Source organism: Schistocerca nitens, chromosome 6, assembly GCF_023898315.1.
Source record: "Schistocerca nitens isolate TAMUIC-IGC-003100 chromosome 6, iqSchNite1.1, whole genome shotgun sequence".
Classification (NCBI taxonomy): Eukaryota; Metazoa; Arthropoda; class Insecta; order Orthoptera; family Acrididae; genus Schistocerca; species Schistocerca nitens.
In genome coordinates, this window is record NC_064619.1 from 37,107,466 (window position 1) to 37,130,401 (window position 22,936).

Genomic DNA, 22,936 nt, shown 5'->3' on the forward strand with positions numbered 1-22,936 from the left:
TGGTTTATAATTAGGCAATGAGTGCCAATGTTCTCTGTAAAACGTATCATGAGTATTATTATGTAATACTATGTCATTTATTAACTCCTGTTCTCAATGATGACTTCTGATGGTTTGTAATTACGCAATGAGTGCCCATATTCTCTGTAAAATGTCTCATGAATATTATTATGTAACACTATGTCATTTATTAGCTCCTGTTTTCAATGATGACTTCTGATGGTTTGCAGTTAGGCAATGAATGCCAATGTTCTCTGTAAAACGTCTCATGAACATTATTATGTAATACTATGTCATTTATTAGCTCCTGTTTTCAATGATGACTTCTGATGGTTTGCAATTAGGCAATGAATGCCAATGTTCTCTGTAAAATGTCTCATGAATATTATTATGTAACATATGTCATTTATTAGCTCCTGTTTTCAATGATGACTTCTGATGGTTTGTAATTAGGCAATGAGTGCCAATGTTCTCTGTAAAACGTCTCATGAATATTATTATGTAATACTATGTCATTTATTAACTCCTGTTTTCAATGATGACTTCTGATGGTTTGTAATTAGACAATGAATGCCAATGTACTCTGTAAAAATACTCATGAACATGATTCTGTAATATTACATACATGGTACAGAAATGTTCAATAACTGGGCAACGAGTGCCACCCATTACTAGTGTGATTCTCAATGAAGACTAGTATGTGACTTAATGTCCTCCACCTTATAACCTAATTACCTGGAATTACTGCAATATTCGTTTGTCCTGTATATCCTCATGATCATGGAGCACTATATTTGGTTTTTGCACTAATTCTACGTTGGTGTACCAGACAAGAACGTGGTGTTGACATGACATGCTGTCCACCACCATGAGCGATGGAGATGCTATTATGCTCCCACTGTTTGGTGTACCTAATGTACTACCAAATGGATAACATGGAATATTACTACGGCATTTCAGTGTCTTGGCTACACTGATTAATACTTCTGGGAAAAGAACTTCAGATTGTCTCACTTGGTGTTGTGCTTCTGCAGAAAGATATGGACTTTCAGTGCAGCTGCGTGCAACTTAAAGTGCTACAACCATGACGCAATCCTTCCCTTTCCTATCCTAATTCTTGTAACATAGTAAAAATCATTTTGTCATCATGATTTGTATTCATGGCCTATACATTTTTTGTGATTTGCAGATATGTTCTGTACTATTGTGCGTGTGCACTTTTGCAGTTTGTGAATATGTTTTGTACTCATTGTATATATATTTTGTCTTTGCCTGAAATGTTCTGTACTCAGTGCATGTGCACTATATTTACTTCATGTTCTGCACCTATATATATATCTGTATATATTCTGTAATTGTAAAGTTAATTAGTTAAGAAAAAATTTGTTGCTCATGGCAAGTCCAATTGACTCACCATCGCTGCCAAATTTCCCCCCCCCCCCCCCCCCCCCGCCCCAGTGGAGGGTTATGAAACACGTATGTATTCATTACCAGCGATGGCGAGGCATGACAGAATCTCTGACCAGAGAGTTATTTATCGTTGCTAGTCTGCGCTTGACCGCGCGAGTCGACAGTTGGATAGTAGTAGCAGTCTGGTGTAGTAGCGAGTGGACGGTTGTACTGAGCGGGCGTCGGCATGCGTCGACGGCGTGCTCTTCTTGTGACTCTGGTTAGGATTGTGGTGGATTATGAGTATTATTGTAGAAGGTATTTAAGCAGCAATGCACATATCTAATAATGTATGTTAATTGTAATTAATTTATTCAAAGATATTCCCCAATAATAATTTCATAATATAAAGTAACTCTTCTAAAGAAAAAGATTCATATCAATTTAAAGAATATTTCCTATGCATTTCCTCCAAGAATCAAAATTAAATATACGCGAGCATTGCACGAAGCTGTGTCGATAAATAAGAGCAGATATAGATGCAGTTTTTTATTGAGGCAAAAATTTTTTGCTTTTTTATTCAGAATACAGGGCCGAAGGTCAGCGCTGCTGTCCTTATAAAATTTGTAAGGTTTAATTATTTCTCAGGGCCGAAGGTCAGCGCTGCTGCCCTTATAAAATTTACCAGATATTATTATTTCTGTTGAGATGTTACATTCAGTTCATGGTTCATTATTTAATTAATATTATTGTGAGCTTTTGGTCAATTTTCATTTATCAATTTTGTGGGGAGTTTAAGCTTGGTTCCATTTTTCATAATTATTAATAATTACGTACGGGAAGGTTACACTTGGCTCCATTTTCCCATTTTTCTATTTAACGATATTTTGTGGGGAGTTTAGATTTTAGCTCATTATCATTGTCCTTTATTTCTGCGGGGAGGTTACACTTCAAAATATTGTTGGGAGGTTACAACCTTCCTCGTGAATCACTCTACCTATTACTGAAAACCATATCAAAAGCCCTACAGTAGTTAGGATGCAACGTAAACGGAAAAAAATGTATTATGTGATATAACTGCAAATTAATCTTGCTTGCCGGCCTCTGTGGCCGAGCGGTTCTAGGCCCTTCAGTGGCGCAGGTTCGAATCCTGCCTCGGGCACAGATGTGTGTGAAGTCCTTAGGTTAGTTAGGTTTAAGCAGGTCTAAGTTCTAGGAGACTGATGACCTCATATGTTAAGTCCCATAGTACTCAGTGCTATTTGAACCATTATGAATTTAATCTTGCTTCTTGCCAAATTTTACGATTCTAGGTCAGCGGGGATGATCCTATAAGTTTTCATGAGTGAATTTGCGAGTATCAAAAACTTGTCATGCCTTTTTATTGCATTGACTTAGAAGCTTAATTTTTTACATCGCCAAGGGGCAGTAGACTTAAGTACATCTACGTCTACATGGATACTCTTCAAATCACATTCAAGTGCCTGGCAGAGGGTTCATCGAACCACCTTCACGATTCTCTAATATTCAAATCTCGGATAGCGCGCGAAAAGAATGAACACTTATGTCTTTCCGTAGGAGCTCTGATTTCCCTATTTTATCGTGGCGATCGTTCCTACCTATGTAGGTCGGTGTCAACAAAATATTTTCGAATTCGGAGGAGAAAGTTGGTGATTGGAATTTCGTGAGAAGATTCCGTCGCAACGAAAAACGCCTTTCTTTTAATGAATTCCAGCCCAAATCCTGTATCATTTCTATTGCACTCTCTCCCATATTTCACGATAATAAACGTGCTGCCTTTCTTTGAACTTTTTCGATGTACTACGTCAGTCCTATCAGGTAAGGATCCCACACCGCGCAGCAATATTCTAAAAGAGGACGGACAAGAGTAGTGTAGGCAGTCTCTTTAGTAGGTCTGTTACATTTTCTAAGTGTCCTGCCAATAAAACCCAGTCTTTGGTTAGCCCTCCCCACAACATTTTCTATGTGTTCCTTCCAATTTAAGTTGTTCTTAATTGTAATAACTAGGTATTTAGTTGAATTTACGGCCTTTATATTAGACTGATTTATCGTGTAAACGAAGTTTGAGTTCGTTTTAGCACTCATGCGGATGACCTCAAAGTTTTCGGTGTTTACGGTGAACTGCCACTTTTCGTACCATTCAGATATCTTTTCTAAATTATCTTGCAGTTTGTTTTGATCTTGTGATGACTTTATTAGTCGATAAACGACAACGTCATCTGCAAACAACCGAAGACGGCTGCTCAAATTGTCTCCAAAATCGTTTATATAGATAAGGAACAGCAAAGGGCCTATAACACTACCTTGGGGAACGCCAGAAATCACTTCTGTTTTACTCGACGACTTTCCGTCAATTACTTCGAACTGTGACCTCTCTGGCAGAAAATCACACACCCAATCACATAACTGAGACGAAGTTCCACAATCACGCAATTTCACTACGAGCCGCTTGTGTGGTAGTGTCAAAAGCCTTCCAGAAATCCAGAAATACGGAATCGATCTGAAATCCATTGTCAATAATGCTCAACACTTCTTGTGAATAAAGAGGTAGTTTTGTTTCACAGGAACCATGTTTTCTAAACACATGTTGACTGTGTGTCAATAGACCGTTTTCTTCGAGGTAATTCATAATGTTCGAACACAATATATGTTCTAAAATCCTGCTGCATATCGACGTTAACGATATGGGACTATAATTTAGTGGATTACTCATACTACCTTTCTTGAATATTGGTATGGCCTGTGCAACTTTCCAGTCTTTGGGTAAGTAAGTGGCACACATTTCATCTTGATACCTCTACGCTTTCCTGAGAAAAAGCGGTCTTAATACTCAGATAGACAGACAGACAACAAAGTGATCCTACAAGGGTCCCGTTTCTACCGATTGAGGTACAGAACTTAAAACAAAACAAAAAATGGAGGCAGTTGTTCTGCACCCACTCAATGCCGTGAATCGTCAAAAAGTCAGATTTTGCTTGCGGTGGAAATGGTGCCGTGCCAAAGGAGTTTAGTCTTGGACAAACACCAGAGGAAGAAAGCAACGTCTGTAGTAGCTAACAGGCAAATCAGCTGTGTTATTGTCAGAGTTACGACGTGGTATATCTCAGTCACTACTGAAAGGCTTGCCGCCCCCACGGTGTGGGCTTTCGCTGGTCTTCTCGCGTCTAATGCTGCCCGCTGAGAGTCCAATTAATCAATCTAGCACTCGCGGCCGACCTATGAGTCGGTGGCCTTCACAATAGTCTAATTCACCAGTGGCGCAGTGCTCGGGTTATAAGTATACTGTCGCCAAATTACTGACAAGTTCGCCGCTGCTGCAATCCACCTTCATGCAGAAATGATTCTTTCTGCCATTAGCGCTGAAGGACAAAACCGAAAGTCGTTAGATGCAGTCGTATTTTTACTACAAATGCCATCGCATTAGGTTAGGCATAACGTCAACTTCCACGAATCTCAACTGAAAGACTCAAACAACTCTAATAAATCATTTTTATTGATCCCCATATTACCTACTTAATAAGGTAGCTTTATTTAAATTAAACAGGCATGGGCAATTTATACGTATGGAATTTCAGAAGAACCAGTGGTATTGTCTGGCAACACAGGGCAAAATGCTGTTTAAGTAAAAGTCTTTAAAATACGTAACCGGCCGCGGTGGTCTTGCGGTTCTAGGCGCTGCAGTCCGGAACCGCGGGACTGCTACGGTCGCAGGTTCGAATCCTGCCTCGGGCATGGATGTGTGTGATGTCCTTAGGTTAGTTAGGTTTAAGTAGTTCTAAGTTGTAGGGGACTGATGACCTAAGATGTTAAGTCCCATAGTGCTCAGAGCCATTTGAACCATTTTTTTCAAAATACGTGGGCGCTCTGAAGGCACAGGCGAACAGTCACTTACATTTTAATGACCTCTGAGGCTCGTATTTCGAAACGTGTTTACATACACACACTTTCTATGAACTGAAATAAACATACATTGATTGTTTGTAGATAACGAGTCTAAAAGACATTTAATGATTCTGTCTACAGTGGCGCATTATAATATTTGTTATTATTTTATTTCATTTTTGTGTTGAGTCTCTGTGTGTCTGAAATTCGTCACAGCTGGCAAAGTCTTTGGATTTATTCGGATACACAATCTTTGCCTTTCCCGGCACGTGTAATGTAAAGAACCCGCATTCGGCTGGACGGAGGTTCAAATCCTTCCCTGGCCCACAAAATCCAGCTGTAGTTTCCTGGGGTTTCTCTGAATCTCTAAAGGCAAATGCGACAGAGGACGACACGACGCTCGGTTAGCATCACACCGTCCTCTAGGTGTGATCACGGAGTTGGTACCGAAGTTGTCGTACGATGTTACCCTATGCTTCTTGTTTGTCATGGACTAACTGGGAGGAAACAGTTACTCTTATTCTACAATCGTTAAATCAGCATTTTTTTTTTCATTTTTCGGACAGATGAACTTGACAGTAGTTGTCCCGACTGCCAGAGCGCACTTAAAGTAGCGCAGAGAGAGAAACACGTCCGTTACCGTCTATCGGCGATACATTCGTTTGTCTGCCTTCGTTTGAAATGCGTAGGGAAGGAAATGGTACTCTGCTGGATATGCGTCAATTTTGGATGAGAAGTGGCACACATAGTAGGCAGCAGGATCTTCAGAATGCGAAAATATTTTGTTGACACCCTCCTACGCAGGGAGAAATGACCGTCATAATAAAATAAGAGAAATTAGAGCTCGAACGCAAAGATTTAGGTGTTCCTTTAACCCACGCGCCATTCGAGAGTGAAATGGTAGAGAAGTACACTGCTGGCCACCGTAAATGCAACACCCTGAAGGAAGCATCCGAATCAAGTGAAATTTACACCATGGGTTTGCAGCGATGAGATATGCAACTGATTAGAATTTCAGCGCAGACGCACATCACGCGCGCCTGTGGCGCCACCTCATAGCGCCATTTAAGGCTTGGCGATTTCGACGAGTGTACGTTCGGCACGTGTGTTTACCTTGTGGTTGTTTCACAAGACGATCAGTTATGCCTCGTAGACAACAGCGAACATCGTTTGACCAAGTATCCGAGTTCGACAGAGGAAGGATAGTGGCTTACCGAGATTGTGGATTATCATACAGAGAAATCGCTAGTCGTGTTGGATGAAACCAAACAACTGTAATGCGGATATGTGACCGTTGGATGCAGGAGGGTACGACGGACCGACGTGGTCGATCGCATTCACCTCGGTGCACCACTGCACGTGCTGATAGGCAAATTGTGCGCATGGCAGTGACGGATCGCTCAGTGACATCCCGAACCGTAGCACAGCACATTGCGTCTGTAACGCATCATCCAGTGTGTGCGCGTACCATTCGACGCCGTTTACAGCAGAGTGGTCTGTCCGCAAGACGTCCATTGCTTCGTCTACCATTGACGCAGAACCACAGACGTCTCCGTCGCCAATGGTGTGATGACAGACGGATGTGGACGGCAGAATGGAATGACGTTGTCTTTACTGACGAGGCACGCTTCTGTCTGCAGCACCACGATGGTCGGATTAGAGTGTGGAGACAACGTGGAGAGAGGATGCTGGACAGCTGCATTATGCACCGCCACATTGGTCTTGCACCGGGTATTATGGTATGGGGCGGTATTGGATATTACTCTCGCACGCCTCTAGTACGCATTGCCGGTACTTTAAATAGGCGGCGCTACATATCCGAGGTGCTGGAGCCAGTTGTCCTTCCTTACCTTCAGGGCTCGGCCACAGCCATATTTCAACAGGATAATTCGCGACCACACGTGGCACGCATTGTCCAAAGGTTCTTCGTCAATAACCAGATTGAAGTGCTTCCCTGACCGGCTCGCTCTCCGGATCTTTCGCCGATAAAAAACATGTGGTCCATGGTTGCTCAACGAGTCACCCAGATTACATCCCCAGCTTCCACACCAGATGATCTTTGGCAACGTGTGGAAGCTGCTTGGGCTGCTGTACCCCAGGAACACATCCAACGTCTCTTTGACTCAATGCCGAGACGTGTGGCAGCGGTGATCTCCAACAATGGCGGCTACTGTGGCTACTGATTCTGGCAGGAACCACATGTCACAGACGTCTGTAAACGTAATCATTTGATACTTGGTCAACATGTTATCTACAAAATAAATTTTGTTGTGCTACCTCTTGTCTTTCTTGGTGTTGCATTTACGGTGGCCAGCAGTGTAGTATGAAAATGGTTCGATGAACCCTCTGCCAGGCACTTAAGTGTGAATTGCAGAGTAACCATGTAGATGTACTGTGGCAGAGCGTTTCTAGTTCCAGAATTTGAAGGCTCACTTTTACTGGGACTTCTGAACTCGCCATTTTCATCGTGGCAGTATCGCCGTTTTGGAACTGACGTTGCGTACCGTAATTCAGTACCAAAGCATCGATGGGATTTTCTTCAAGTAGCTTTCAGATAGATCCGATTCAGGGTCCATTTCGAAGAGCCAAGAAGAGTCCATTCATTGGTACCTTCGTTCACACATCGCTCTCCGCGCATCACGTCACGAAAGAGGCCTTGACGGATGTGTAAGAAGTGGTAGAAACAGTCGCTGTAGGCTGAAACTTCCTGAAGATTAAAACCGTATGCAGGACTGGGGCTCGAACCTGAGATGTTTGCCTTTCACGGACAAGTGCCCTACCGATTCAGCTACCCAAGCACGACTCACGAACCAGTGTCACAGCTTTACTTTCTGCAGTACCTCACCTGTTACCATCCAAACTTCACTTGCGACAGAAGGCAAAGATCCAGGTACAAGTTGCCGTCCAGCACAACAACAAAATGGTTCAAATGGCTCTGAGCACTATGGGACTTAATTTCTGAGGTCATCAGTCCCCTAGAACTTAGAACTACTTGAACCTAACCAACCTAAGGACATCAGACACATCCATGCCCGAAGCAGAATTCGAACCTGCGACCGTAGCGGTCGCCTGGTTCCAGACTGTAGCGCCTAGAACCGCTCGGCCACCCTCACCGGCTCCAGCACAACGTTTTAATTCGGCAGAAATCTCCAACCTTCAACATTTTACAGCTGTAAACTGAATGACTTATTACACATTATAGTGTTCGTGATAGAAGGGAACAATGCACGATCTGGTATGATTTTTTTTTTCGTAATTTAATTGAAAGCTTTGTTGCTTTGGTAAAAATAAAATTGGTTCTTTTTGTCGTGACAGAATAAATTACTATTAATCACACCAGATTTGTCGGAGAACAGCAGCAACATGTGTAATTGATCCAGCTTTAAGAAATTCTATTACCTTTTAGCGGAAAATTCGTGCGGTACTCTCCGACGTTAGAAAAGTCGTGGTGTTCCGTTCGGAGCAGGAGGCGTCTGTCTTTTCTCATTCGCGATATCGAAAATTACTAAAAAAAATGAACATAAATTTTTTTCGGAGGAAGATCGCGCGGAGAAAACAGACGGAAGTTACATGAAAGAAACCTAAGGAACCAACTAATTGGATTTGTACGAACATATAAACGGAACTGAAAGAACTTGGAATAAATACTATAACGACGTCGTCACGACAGCCTCCTGTTCCGACAGAACACACGCTGGATCATAAGCTGCATAAATCTTTTAAACAGGAAAGATTATCACAAGTATAATTAATGAAAATAAGGTTGAGAGATTTTCTTTGAAATTAAATAAACTTCAAGGCTTCAAGTATTATATTGTGAAACGGAAACTTACATTAACATGGCCACCCATTGTGGCGGTGGAGCGAATTTTCATGATATACATTCTCGCTTGTTTGTGGCTATATATGTTTTTTAATCACTTAAACTCTTAAAGTTACAATAAAATGATTATATCAGTATGGAGCACAATACTTTTGCGTCCGACTCGCAACACATTCACAGAACAGCTAGAGAGCGGCGCGGCTCCCTGCAGAAGTAAAAATTCGCAATTGTTATTTTTGAAACATAGGTGCATCGTTTTTTTTTACTGATCGATAGCAGCGTATAACAGTTTATAGCTATCGTGATATTCTGCGCTTTTCAAGAGCGCGGCAAAGATATCTGGTTACAATATTCATTGGTATATGTTAAAAGTTCGCACATACTGACGCGAATACAGAAAAAAAACTTTTACATGTTAAAAATCGCAGTGATAAAGGCTGTAATGTCACAACTACGATTGAAGGGGGCACGAAGCAAAGAACAACTATATGTTTATTAAGTCTAAGGAACAGAATAGAATTAGGCAGCTTCCTTGATACGTCAGTCTACACTACTTGGGTCACGCGAAAGTTAATCACTTACGTTGCGCAGGAATGTTCTTACACAAATAAAGTCCATTGGGCTGTGGTCGGCCGAGAGCAGTAGACAGCGCGAGGACAGACTGAAGACAGTCCAGGGAGGCACCCAGCTTAAGGACAGCGACGTGGTAGGTCGAGGTTGGCCGAGACAAGCTCCAGTGCGATCATAGCTCGAGGTTGATCGAGAAGAGGTGCATCGAGGCGGTAGCTCGGTTGAAGTCTCTGGAAGCTGAAGTGAAACCCCATCATTGGACTGCCGATGTGAACTCCAATTGATGAGTTTTTACGCACAGTCAGTGTGGGCCTGTAGTGTTTACTGGATGCAGAGCAGTCAGGCGTATGCATGTGACTTGCAGAAGCGAGATAGAGCTGCAGTGACAGCTCTCTTTGTGAGGATGTTTGTGCGTCTGTTGCGAGGCTGGCGCCACACAGTACAGTGGTGGCTGCTGGAGGTTCAACTCGGCGTTTGTGTGTTGATGTGGGCAGTGCTTGTCTTATCTCTAGAGAAGGTGTCTTTACTGGGCTGGAGCCGGGGCAACCTGTGATACTTTTATGGTTTGTATGTGTGTTACAGGCAATAACGAGGGGACACAGGATTCCTCCCCACCTCTCCCCCCCCCCCCATGGGAACGATGACGTAACTATCTCGAAGAAGTTGTGGTGTTCGAAGGGAGGAGGTGGCCTGGACTTGGGGAAATACTCCCTGGGACGGGTGAGAAATGATGGCGGAGGCCTAGACCCAGGGAGCACTGACTGAAAGCAGATGGCTCTGATGCAGCCACTACAGATGAGTTTGGCTTGGAGAAAAGTGGTGGGAGCGACCGTTAAGAGAGATATGCAGTGTCGTCGTCTGGGAAGATTGTCCTGGACGCAGCACTCATCTACATCTACATCTACATAGATACTCTGCAAATGACATTTAAGTGCCTGGCAGACGTTTCATCGAACCACCTTCACAATTCTCTTTTATTCCAATCTCGTATATGGTTCGAATGGCTCTGAGCACTATGGGACTCAACTTCTGAGGTCATTAGTCTCCTAGAACTTAGAACTAGTTAAACCTAACTAACCTAAGGACATCACACACATCCATGCCAGAGGCAGGATTCGAACCTGCGACCGTAGCGGTCTCGCGGTTCCAGACTGCAGCGCCTAGAACCGCACGGCCACTTCAGCCGGCTAATCTCGTATAGCGCGCGGAAAGAATGAACACTTATATCTTTCCATATGAGCTCTGATTTCCCTTATTTTATCTTGGTGATCGTTCCTCCCTATGTAGGTCGGTGTCAACAAAATATTTTCGCATTCGGAGGAGAAAGTTGGTGATTGAAATTTCGTGAGAAGATTCCGTCGCAACGAAAAACGCCTTTCTTTTAATGAATTCCAGCCCAAATCCTGTATCATTTCTATTGCACTCTCTCCCATATTTCACGATAATAAACGTGCTGCCTTTCTTTGAACTTTTTCGGTGTACTCCGTCAGTCCTATCTGGTAAGGATCCCACACTGCGCAGCAGTATTCTAAAAGAGGATGGACAAGCGTAGTGTAGGCAGTCTTCTTAGTAGACACTCGGCAGTGGAGACGCGATGTCGTCGTCGTGGAAAGTCGATAGGGTCGCTGTGAGCAGCATCAGAGACCAGGACCTGGTGTGACCAAGGCTTTGCGTCGAAATTTTCAGGAGTGCGCAACCAGAGGCCGAGGAACGTCCAGCTGGTGACCTAAGAGGGTTGTGCAGATGAGATACGGCTATAGCCCTGCTTGGCACTTGAGGGTCATGTTCATGCAAATCAACATTAACCATGCTATCGCTTCTTTCAGAAGAAGAGAAAAGTAACTGATGCTTATGTAAGATTATCACATTATTAAGCGTTCATGGAGTTGCTTCGTCTCAACGAAGCACTCTGGCCACAGTATGCACAAGAAGTTTCAGTTGTGAACCAATTGAAAGAGGGTAACAACTCGCTCTGGTCTTGGCCGGTGGCTCCACGCTTTCCCTCTCAGCCTGTGTGAGCTCCGCGCCTGCCTCTTCCGACACATGCGCGCCACTGCCTGTTAACGGCCACAGGCATATGCTTCAGTGAACAAAGAACTTTGGTTTTAATTATTGACTAAACCGCTGGGGAAACAAAAGAGTGCAAAATGAATTTTTTCTGCAAATTCTCTATACTTTTAGCAGGCGACGTTTCAGCACATATCGAAATTTCACGCGTGTTTTTAGGTAGATGTCTTCATGATGATCAGAGCAACAGGCAGGTATACTTGTAGGGTGATCTGCGCAGCCGTAGAGGCCACGGTCGTCAGCAGTGCCGGCAGCTCGGCCCTCAGACCTGGCTGTGTGTAGCCTTGCCATGTGTAGCTTTGCCATGTGTGCCTACTGCAGTGCTAACCGTATACGTGCTTCTCGTGTTGCAGGTTCAAGTCCCTGGCTGACAAGCTGGGCGCCGAGCTGTGGGAGGTGGGCAGCTACGTGTCGCGCCGCCAGGAGATCCAGGATGTGAGTAGAACTCTGATGTATGATCCTGCTACTGGCAAGTTTTGTAAGAGTCAGCAGTATTTGCACCTCAGCCGATAATGACAGTAGTCACAAGGAGACCGTGCCTGAAGTACTTACATCCACACCTGTATTCCGTAAACCACTTTGCAGTGTGTGGCGGAGGGTACTTTTTGTACCACTGTCACTTGGCCCTTTCCTGATTTGCAGAAAGAAAGGTTTTTGGTAACCTCTGTGCGAGCTCGGATCTCTCTGATTTTACCCCTGAGGTCTTTTCGGGAGATAAAGGTAGGGGGGAACAAATATATTCGTTGACTCTTCCCGGAACCTACATTCTCAGAGCTTCAACGTTAAACTGATCCGTGATGCAGAACGCCACTCTTGCAGCGTCTGCCAGTGGAGTCGAACAAAAATGTCCGTGACGCTTTCGCGTTTATTAGACGAACCTATTAAAAGGACCACACCCTGACTATCTAACCCATGTTAATTTGGGCAAGTATTTGACCCATTTCTGAAAAAACTATTTGATGCAGGACCTTAATATTTTTACTGTATGTTACGTGATGCTAATAGACTCAACTGAAGTAAAATCTACTTTATCCATTTCATAGTATCTAAGAAATACTTTTTTAAATTTATTAACAAAAAATATTAAGTTTCTCCTGCAGAAAATATTTTTTGTGAACTTCCTAATTGGGGAATATTAATGAATGTAGTACCAGAGGTGGCTTTTTATGTTAAGCAGAGTCTCTGAAAATTGTTTCATTTATCTATGATAGTTTCTGATATAATAGGCATATGTACAGAAAATTTTAGTTTGCAGGAAATTGACTTTAAAGAAAAAACTTTTGAAATTTGTTACTTACAATTAATTAAAACTGTCCTGCTGCATATGATGGCCCTTATTTGGCCTCTAGCAGGTCTTCCAGCTTCTTTTTCACCTTTCTGGATGTTTGTCTTGCTTTCTTGGCCATATTAAATGCAGACCTATCTGCATAGGCTATCCTCATTTTATCGCAGTGTTGCAGCCCAGTAATCATATTTTCACCAGGATTAATTCCTACCTTTTTCAGTACCCAACACTTTCCAATATTACTACAATTGAATGCAATAACAGCATCATGAACGCCTAGTTTTATTGTATGCATTACTTCAAATACAGTTTTAGGAAGGCGGTTCCATTTGAATTCTGCGTCTGCCCATGCAGATATTTCCTTAGAAGGCCAGGATGAGCCAAGTCTCTGAAAATAGGTTAAATTGGTGTAATAACAGCAGCAGGAAGAGAATGCTGGTGAGAATAAGATTCTCCAGTTGCCTGAGCCCTGTTGTATTTGCATCACAGATTTTCTCCTGATGGACACAATCCATGACATGGCTTATCATCAGTAGAGGACTTATGGAAGAATATGGCCCAAATATCTCTCTTCATTGCCTCCAGATTTTCTTTATTGCTCCTAATTACCTGCCTATAGTATACCTGCAAGTTTTCTGTTTAAGTTTTAGTTAACCCACCCTGTCCGCTCAACACTTTTCCATCTTCTAATTTCTTTCCTCTCATATCAACAGTTAGTTTTCTCAGTCTTGTTCCCAAACTTTTTTGAACATGGCCTACACATTCTATTTTGCTAATAATGGCATCTCCATGTGGCTTAGAGTTGACAGTGGGTGGGTTCGCAGTGGGTGAGAGAAAAGTGGGCTTGGCACATAGACACACGTCGTAGGAAAATGCTCTTTAAATGCTCGAAAAAAGTTTTTCCAGCAAAATCCTTTTCAGAGTACTTAAATAAAACCTTAATCTGTCGAAATATGATGAAAACCGAAAATCGATTTTTTTCGACCTGAACCACGGTGTGGTCCCCTTAAGAAACGCGCTGCTCTTCTTTGGATCTTCTCTGTTTCTTCTAATCAATGCTATCTGTTATGGATCTCAGACTGACGAGCAATACTCGAGCTTCGGTCGAGCGAAGGGTTTTGTAAGCTACATCCTTTGAGGATGGACTACACTTTGAGCATTCTTCCGATAAGTCTGCCTGTTGCCTCCCTTGCCTGCGATTAGTTTTTTGTGGTCATTCCACTTGAAATCATTCTGTACGCATACTCTTAGTTCCTGTAATCATGCGATATTGTAATATGCCTGTCTGCCTGTTAATGCGCAACACGTTGTCTTGGGGTCGGTTGACAATCCCTGATCCAAGCCTTAACCCCTCTGCAGGTCTTCCTGCTTTACGCTGCATCTTCCTGGCGTTACGACTTGGCTGTATATAATAGCGTCATCCGCGAAAGACCTCATTGAATTTCTGGCGTTATCCGCTATATAAAGTGAAAAGTAGTGGTCGAATACAACAGTTTTCCATCTGAAGATTGCCCATCATTGAGAATGACGTCCTATGTTCTGTTTGTTGTGAACTCCTCCATTCAGTACTACAGCTGGTATGATATTCCGTTCATCAGTATTTCTTTTAGGCGGCACTGTGGAAATCAAGGAAGACTTCGACCTGAGCTCCGCTATCTACTGCTTTCTCGGTCTGGTGCTTGGTGGCAGTAGCAGGAACCAACGACCAATTACCTCTTATTTCTCCAAACACAGTTGCGGCGCACATCAGTAAAACCTCTAGAGCTCCAGGGGATCGAGCTCATACCATAAAAGTTAAAAAGGAACTTAAAAAGTTGAAATCTTTAGTAGGGAACAATTCACTACACTCGCAGCCCTTCTCAGTCGAAGAGATAACACTGGCTCTGAGAGACATCACGCCACGAAAAGCCCCAGGTTTTGATGGAATTCATCCAGAGTTTCTGATTCACTGCCGTAAATTTGCAAAATTATGGCTTGCACAGTTCTTCTCCAGCATGATGGAAACTGGAAGAATAACAAATATCCTTAAGAAAGCAAAAATCATAGCGATACTGAAACCAGGTAAACCGAATGACCAGCCAAACAGCTACCCCCCAATTGCCCTTCTTAGCATGATCTACAAACTACTGGAGAGACTTATACTCGTATGTAACAGAATAAGTCCAGATATCCTAGCCCGCATCTCGTGGTCGTGCGGTAGGGTTCTCGCTTCCCACGCCCGGGTTCCCGGGTTCGATTCCCGGCGGGGTCAGGGATTTTCTCTGCCTCGTGATGGCTGGGTGTTGTGTGTGATGTCCTTAGGTTAGTTAGGTTTAAGTAGTTCTAACTTCTAGGGGACTGATGACCATAGCTGTTAAGTCCCATAGTGCTCAGAGCCATTTGAACCATTTTTGAACCAGATATCCTAAAGTGTATCCCTGTGGAACAAGCAGGCTTCCAGCCAAACAGGAGCTGCACAGATCAAGTCCTCTCACTAACTTTCTACATTAAGGCAGGCTTCCAAAGACAAGAAAAAACATCCGTGGTATTTATAGACCTGACAGCGGCTTATGATACTGTATGGAGGCAAGGCCTGATTTACAAACTACTCCGCATCGTGCCATGTTTGAAAATGGCTAACCTTACCAACGAGATGCTCTGCAACAGACCATTCCAGGTGATACTTGGAAATTATAGGAGCAAAACAATGAAGCTCAATAATGGCTTGCCCCAAGGATCAGTCCTGGCACCGCTACTTTTCAGCATGTATATAGCCGATATGCCTAATACTAAATCTGAAAAGTTTGTATATGCAGATGACTGGGCCATAGCTACACAACATCGAGATATGGAGCATACTGAAACTGTCCTGACAAGCGACTTGTCCTTGTTGGGAACGTACTTTCGTGAATGGAGACTACAACCTAGTCCAACTAAAACTGAGGCTGTGTGTTTCCACCTGAATAATAAATTGGCTAACATACGCCTTAAGATATATTTTGATAACAATATTCTGCCTCATACTAAAAATCCAAAATACCTGGGAGTAACATTAGATAGAACCCTGAGCTACAAACACCACCTCATCAACACTGCTGCAAAAATCCGTACTAGGAACGATATGATTCAGAAACTATGTGGTACCAGCTGGGGCTCCTCCGCCTCTGCTTTGGGACTTGTCTACTCGGCGGCAGAGTACTGTTCCCCTGTTTGGCTAAAGAGCGCTCGCACCAAGATGGTGGACACAGTACTGAACCAAACTATGACGATTATTTCAGGTACAATAAAATCAACCCCCATTCACTGGCTACCTGTACTGAGCCACATACCGCCACCTCACTTACGAAGAGACAATGCGCTTCTCAGAGAATTTAAAAAAATACAAGACAACCCGCAACTTCCGATTCACGCTTTGAGCAATGGCATTGACAGAGATAATTTGCGCTCTAGACATCCACCTCTTATAAGGGACAAAGATCTGGAGGAAAATGGTTTCTGTCTTGAAGAACGCTGGAAAGTGGAATGGGAAGAATCAGCACCACCACAGGCAAACACCTTACTGAAACCGTCGAACAGACCTCCAGGCTTTGGCTTACCACGTAAAACCTGGACCATCCTCAACAGGATCAGGACGGGCCACGGTCGATGTGCGGACTCTCTACACAATGGGGGAAGATCACCATCCCCAAAGTGCGACTGCGGCGCTGAGAAGCAGACGATCCGGCACATCATTGCAGAGTGCCCTCTGAGAGCCTACTCAGGTCAAACAACGGACTTCCTGGATGCGACTCGAAGTGCAGTTCAATATATTAAAAACCTAAATGTTAATTTGTAATTATATATATGTTGTTCATGACATAACTGTATTTAATTCTTTATGTCTCGTTTTTAGTGCCAAAGTTATAAAGTTATTGTAGCAGCTTATTTCTCTATAAACGTGATTTGTACTTGCCATACGCTAAATAAAATAAATCGGTCTGGTGGACAAATAGAGCGAGCTGGGTTTCACACGAGCGTTGTTTTCAGTACTCATGTTAATTCCTACAGAGGAAAAAACACAATAGGCGAGCGTGAAACATGTCCTTAAATTCTACAGCTGACTGACGTGAGAGATGTAAGTGTGAAATTTAAGTGGATGCTTCTTTCTCAAACGTGTCGCTGCTCCTAGGCGTCGCACGGACAGTAGTCACACTTTGATAGATACATTTTCAACGAAATCCCCAAAGAGAGCAATTCATGCTTCTCAAATATCTGTACCTGACATATCCGCCCATGATATAATTTTCATGACGTACTCTCTAGAATGTGGCAGAAAGAAACCGCAACTGGCCACGTACTGAGAATTCAAACGCATTAATTTATCTGAACTCGCACCGATGCCCAAGAAATAGCTTGGGGGCCGTCTGTGCCTTTCTCGTATATAAACGAAAAGCTTCACGGATTTAGTAACAAAGTTACTCAATTATGTGACAAATATACCCCATTAAAGACCGGAAGAGTAAGAAGGAAACCTGCATCGTGGCTTACTGGAGAACTGAAACAGCTCGTGAACTTCAGAGGCGCTGCACATCGGGCATACAAACTGTGCCCCGTCCCTGAGAATCATATTACTTGCAAGCAGAAGTGCAACAGTCAGTCACGCTGTCAGAAATGCAAAACTCAGGCATGCCCATACGTCAACCCACAACGGAAATAGATCAGCTGTCCTTTGGAAAAACCTGCGTGGTCTCGGTATTGGCAAAGTAGAAGCTGCAGCTGATACCATTGACCAGCCCATGAACTGAACCGGTGCTTCACATTAGCCACAACGACAATTGCACCACAAACGAAATAGACTCCTTGATTACTTCATGGGGCTAAACGACTGTTGCCACGAAAATTTGTCTAAAGCCTGTCACCTGCTACACTGTCAAAAAAGCCATCATGTGTACCAGATCAGCATCTACTGAAGACGATGGTATCACAGTCCAAATGATGGAATTTATTATTGACCCACTATAACAGTTATCTTCAACGACTCCTTAACCACAAGTGTTTTCCTTGAGACCTGAAAACAGGTACTAGTTAAGCCATTACCTGAAAAGACACTACCACAGGACCTCTGATTACCGACCTATTTGCATTCGTCCTGCACTGCCCAGATGCTTAAAATATTTAGTCCACGACCTAACTACAAACAACCTACTAGTCAAATAAGTCAGGCTTCTGTAAACATCACAGCACAACATGTGCCTTAAAGAAGGTAACAGAGTATCTGAAGCTTGCTTGGCTGCAGAAAAGACGACTATCATGTGCTTCTTAAACTTCAGCAAGGTCTTTAACACTTTCAACCTCGACATTTTGCTTGCCAGACTTAGCAGCCTAAATTTCTAGCCAAGTGCAGTGCAATGGTTTAGCTCGTACCTGACGTTTCACCAGCAACCCATCATGTCCAGCACCGTATAGTCAAAATGGAGGTAGGTAGTATTAAGCATTTCCCAGGGTCCGGTATTGGTTCCTACACTGTTTTCATTCTACGTCAGTGATCAGTGTCAGTCTTGTCCTACTGCAAATACCACATGTACGATGACGACCTCCAGTTTGATCTAAGTGCAAAATCCATAAATCTGAAGACAGCTTTCGAGAATCTCAGTACGACCTGTGTACGTTATCAAAATGGGCGCAGGATATAGGGTTAAAGGCCAACCCATGCAAAACCCAAGCGGCATTGGTTGGTCGTTCAAGGATTATTAACCCGAAATATCGGGAATCCCTACCATATTTAACCTCAAATGGGACAAATATCAACTTCCCCCTTTCAGCAAAGAGTCTAGGGGTACAGCATCTCTTCATGGCCTACAAATACATAAAAAGCTCTTCCCTCTTGACCTTAAAACGAAACTTGTACAAACACTTCCAGTTATTGATTACAGCGATACAAGGCCTTCCTCAGGAAATCTTACTTTTTATGAATGCTGTTGTTCTTGTGGTCTTCAGTCCTGAGACTGGTTTGATGCAGCTCTCCATGCTACTGTATCCTGTGCAAGCTTCTTCATCTCCCAGTACCTACTGCAACCTACATCCTTCTGAATCTGCTTAGTGTATGCATCTCTTGGTCTCCCCCTACGATTTTTACCCTCCACGCTGCCCTCCAAAACTAAATTGGTGATCCCTTGATGCCTCAGAACATGTCCTACCAACCGATCCCTTCTTCTGGTCAAGTTGTGCCACAAACTCCTCTTCTCCCCAATCCTATTCAGTACCTCCTCATTAGTTATGTGATATACCCATCTAATCTTCAGCATTCTTCTGTAGCACCACATTTCGAAAGCTTCTATTCTCTTCTTGTCCAAACTATTTATCGTCCATGTTTCACTTCCATACATGGCTACACTCCATACAAATACTTTCAGAAAAGACTTCCTGACACTTAAATCTATACTCGATGTTAACAAAATTCTCTTCTTCAGAAACACTTTCCTTGCCATTGCCAGTCTACATTTTATATCCTCTCTACGTCGACCATTATCAGTTATTTTGCTCCCCAAATAGCAAACTCCTTTACTACTTTAAGTGTCTCATTTCCTAATCTAATACCCTCAACATCACCCGACTTAATTCGACTACATTCCATTATCCTCGTTTTGCTTTTGTTGATGTTCATCTTATATCCTCCCTTCAAGACACTATCCATTCCGTTCAACTGCTCTTCCAAGTCCTTTGCTGTCTCTGACAGAATTACAATGTCATCGGCGAACCTCAAAGTTTTAATTTCTTCTCCATGGATTTTAATACCTACTCCGAATTTTTTTTGTTTCCTTTACTGCTTGCTCAATATACAGATTGAATAACATCGGGGAGAGGCTACAACCCTGTCTTACTCCCTTCCCAACCACTGCTTGCCTTTCATGTCCCTCGACTCTTATAACTGCCATCTGGTTTCTGTACAAATTGTAAATAGCCTTTCGCTCCCTGTATTTTACCCCTGCCACCTTTAGAATTTGAAAGAGAGTATTCCAGTCAACATTGTCAAAAGCTTTCTCTAAGTCTACAAATGCTAGAAACGTAGGTTTGTCTTTCCTTAATCTTTCTTCTAAGATAAGTCGTAGGGTCAGTATTGCCTCACGTGTTCCAGTATTTCTACGGAATCCAAACTGATCTTCCCCGAGGTCGGCTTCTACTAGTTTTTCCATTCGTCTGTAAAGAATGCCTGTGTTCGTTATTTCTGTGATGTTGGACTTCATCATACTTCACCATCATATGCGCAGCTATCGTGGCTGCGTGCAGACAGGTGCAGATAATTCCTAACCCTCTGTCTACTCTACTGTCCTTTCAATGAACATTGTTCCTCATACCTCCCCTCGACCTTAACTGTCTTGTCTTAACAACATGGCAGAAACATTCGTCTCCGTCAGAGCAAAATCATTTCTGTCCCACTCCACCGTTCAACCTCTTTCCCCAAGTCCTTCTCAGTAGCAGGAACCCGACTGTGGAATAACTTCCTGCATTATATTCGAGAACTACGAGGGTTGCACAGAAAGTAATACACCGCATTTTTTCTTCAACAATTGTTTACTGAACATAATGAAAATTACACATACACGAAAGAATGGTGTTTTATCTACACACCCTCTCTTTCCAAGTAATCTCCATCCTGTTCTATGGCCTTCCACCAGCGCAAAACATATGCGCATATGCCCTACCGGTACCAATCGTCCTGGTGGCGGAGCCATTGCTTCACTTTGTAAATCACCTCCTCATCGTCCTCAAAATGCTTTCCATAAATTGCATACTTTAATGGCCCAAACATGTGGACGTTCGAGGGGGCTATGTCAGGACTGCAGGGTGGATGGATGTAACATTGTCCAAGCCTGTTCTACGATGTGTTCAGCAGTCCTCAGACTTGTGTGCGGCCGAGCGTTATCGTGTTGCAGCAAAACATATCCTGGGTTGTTGTAGCGCCGAAGTCGCCAGAAGCGCGTCTTCAGTTTTGTTAATATGTCCACATATTTTTCTGAATTAATGGTACCGCAGCTTGGCATCACATCAGTGAGCATCACACCTTCACAGTCCCAGCAGTTGCTTTGAATTTCTTCTTCTGTGGGGAGTGGGAATGGCGCCATTCCATCGACCGTCGTTTTGTTTCGGGCTCAAAATGGTGAAGCCAGATTTCATCACCTGTCACAATCCGGGACAAGAAGGCCTCCCTCAGCTTCGAAACGTTGCAACAAATCAAAACATTTTTTTTTTTTCTGTGTGTTTCTGATGCACCGTTAGACATCGCGGTCCCATCTTGCACACACTTTTGAATGTCCGAGAGTGTGAATAATTGCATCCACACTTCTTTTGCTGATTGACAGAAGCAGCGCCAACTGGCGGGACGTAATGCGTCTGTCCACGCAAATGACGTCATCAGCTCGCTGCAACACGTCAGGTATGACAGCCGTGGATGGTCTCGCCAACCGCTGCAAATCGTGCAGCTCCGCCGAACCGCATTCTGATGACCTCACCCTCCGTCCTCAATTCTGTCGACAGCCGAAGCTCCATAGACTTTGCTCAAGCGTTTGTGAATATTCCCCACAGCTTCTTTCTCTGCAGTGAGAAATTCAATGACAGCACGTTGCTTGTAACGTACATCACCTACAGACGCCATTTTCAATCTGTCCTGCAGCTACGCTATCTGTCGCAAGTGACGGAAACTAAGCGCGCCCTCTCAGGAGACTTCAAATAATACACACGTAACGTTTCGCATCCATAGCATTGTTTTCGGCCGATGGGAAAATAATGCGGTGCATTGTTTTTTGGGCAACCCTCGTAAATCACATCTCCAGCTTCAGAAGACAGATTACGAAGTATCTGCTAAAGCTACAATAAGATTACTGTTTTTCCTGCATGCACTCGTTACTATTGTACATCACTCTTTCCCGCCCGATCTTCCTGATTTCCCAATTTTCTTAGCCGATTTAGCCTCCTTAAATTTCCTTTTCCCGGAATTTGCTATATCAGAAAACATCTATTGTCTGGACCTATAAATGTTTCTAATATCTGCCACTATCATCACTGTTATTAATGTCACCTATTATTATTATTATTATTATTATTATTATTATTATTATTATTATCAACATCATCACTATTAGTGGCTGCAGCTGCAGTAGTAGAAGCAATGCCAATGTTAACTTCGTTAGTCCATGGTCAATGTAATTTACTCACATTATCACTATAGACTCACAAATCATTTTAATACTACTTCTCATATTAAAATTATTTCTTAGGTAAGTATGGTGTTATTGGTAATGTATGTGTGAAACCCTGTTCTGATGTAAGAGAGGGCTTGTTGGACCTAATCAGATGAGATTAAATAAATAAATTTAAAAAGTAAGCCTATAGTTTTGTCCGTCTGTTCGAAGACTTTTTAGAAAATGCGCTTTCTTCCAATCAGTAGGAACGCTTCGTTCCTGCAACAACTTACGTACACTACTGCTAGACGAGGAGCACGTTCTGTCGCGCACTATATTTAGAACCATACTGGTATCCCGTCAGATTCAGTGACCTTTCCTCTGTTGAGATATTTCAGTTGCTTTTCTATCCCGTCGTCACTTAATTCAGTATATGTCATTTTGACATTCATCTGGCCCTTTGAAGAAGGAACCGCAGTATGACCTTTCTCAGTGAAAGGTTTGGGAAAAGACGTTCAGTATTTCGGCCATCTCTCCGTCATCCTCCGTTTCGATGACATTACGGTCACAGTGTCGATGAGTTTACTGATTTACCTTAACATTAAAACATGTTAGAATTTTTTGTCAAGTTGGCTGATAGAAGTTTACTTTAGAATTCGTTCAACGCTTTACGCATTGCTCTCTTCAGAATGATTCTGTCTTCGTTCAGTTTTAGTTTTTCTGTGGGGCTCCGGCTATTTAAATCTTCAGTGAATCTCTCGT

The 22,936-nt window shown here is 43.0% G+C and overlaps 1 protein-coding gene across 3 annotated transcripts in view; it reads left to right on the forward strand.

The window, feature by feature from the left end:
* Positions 1-22,936, forward strand: part of LOC126262486 (voltage-dependent calcium channel subunit alpha-2/delta-3) — an 823,568-nt gene that overhangs the window by 195,982 nt on the left and 604,650 nt on the right. For all 3 annotated transcript variants that reach the window (XM_049959148.1, XM_049959149.1, XM_049959150.1), the window contains exon 2: positions 12,106-12,187. In XM_049959148.1, coding sequence (XP_049815105.1) covers positions 12,106-12,187 — 82 coding nt within the window. The remainder of the gene's footprint in view (positions 1-12,105; positions 12,188-22,936) is intronic.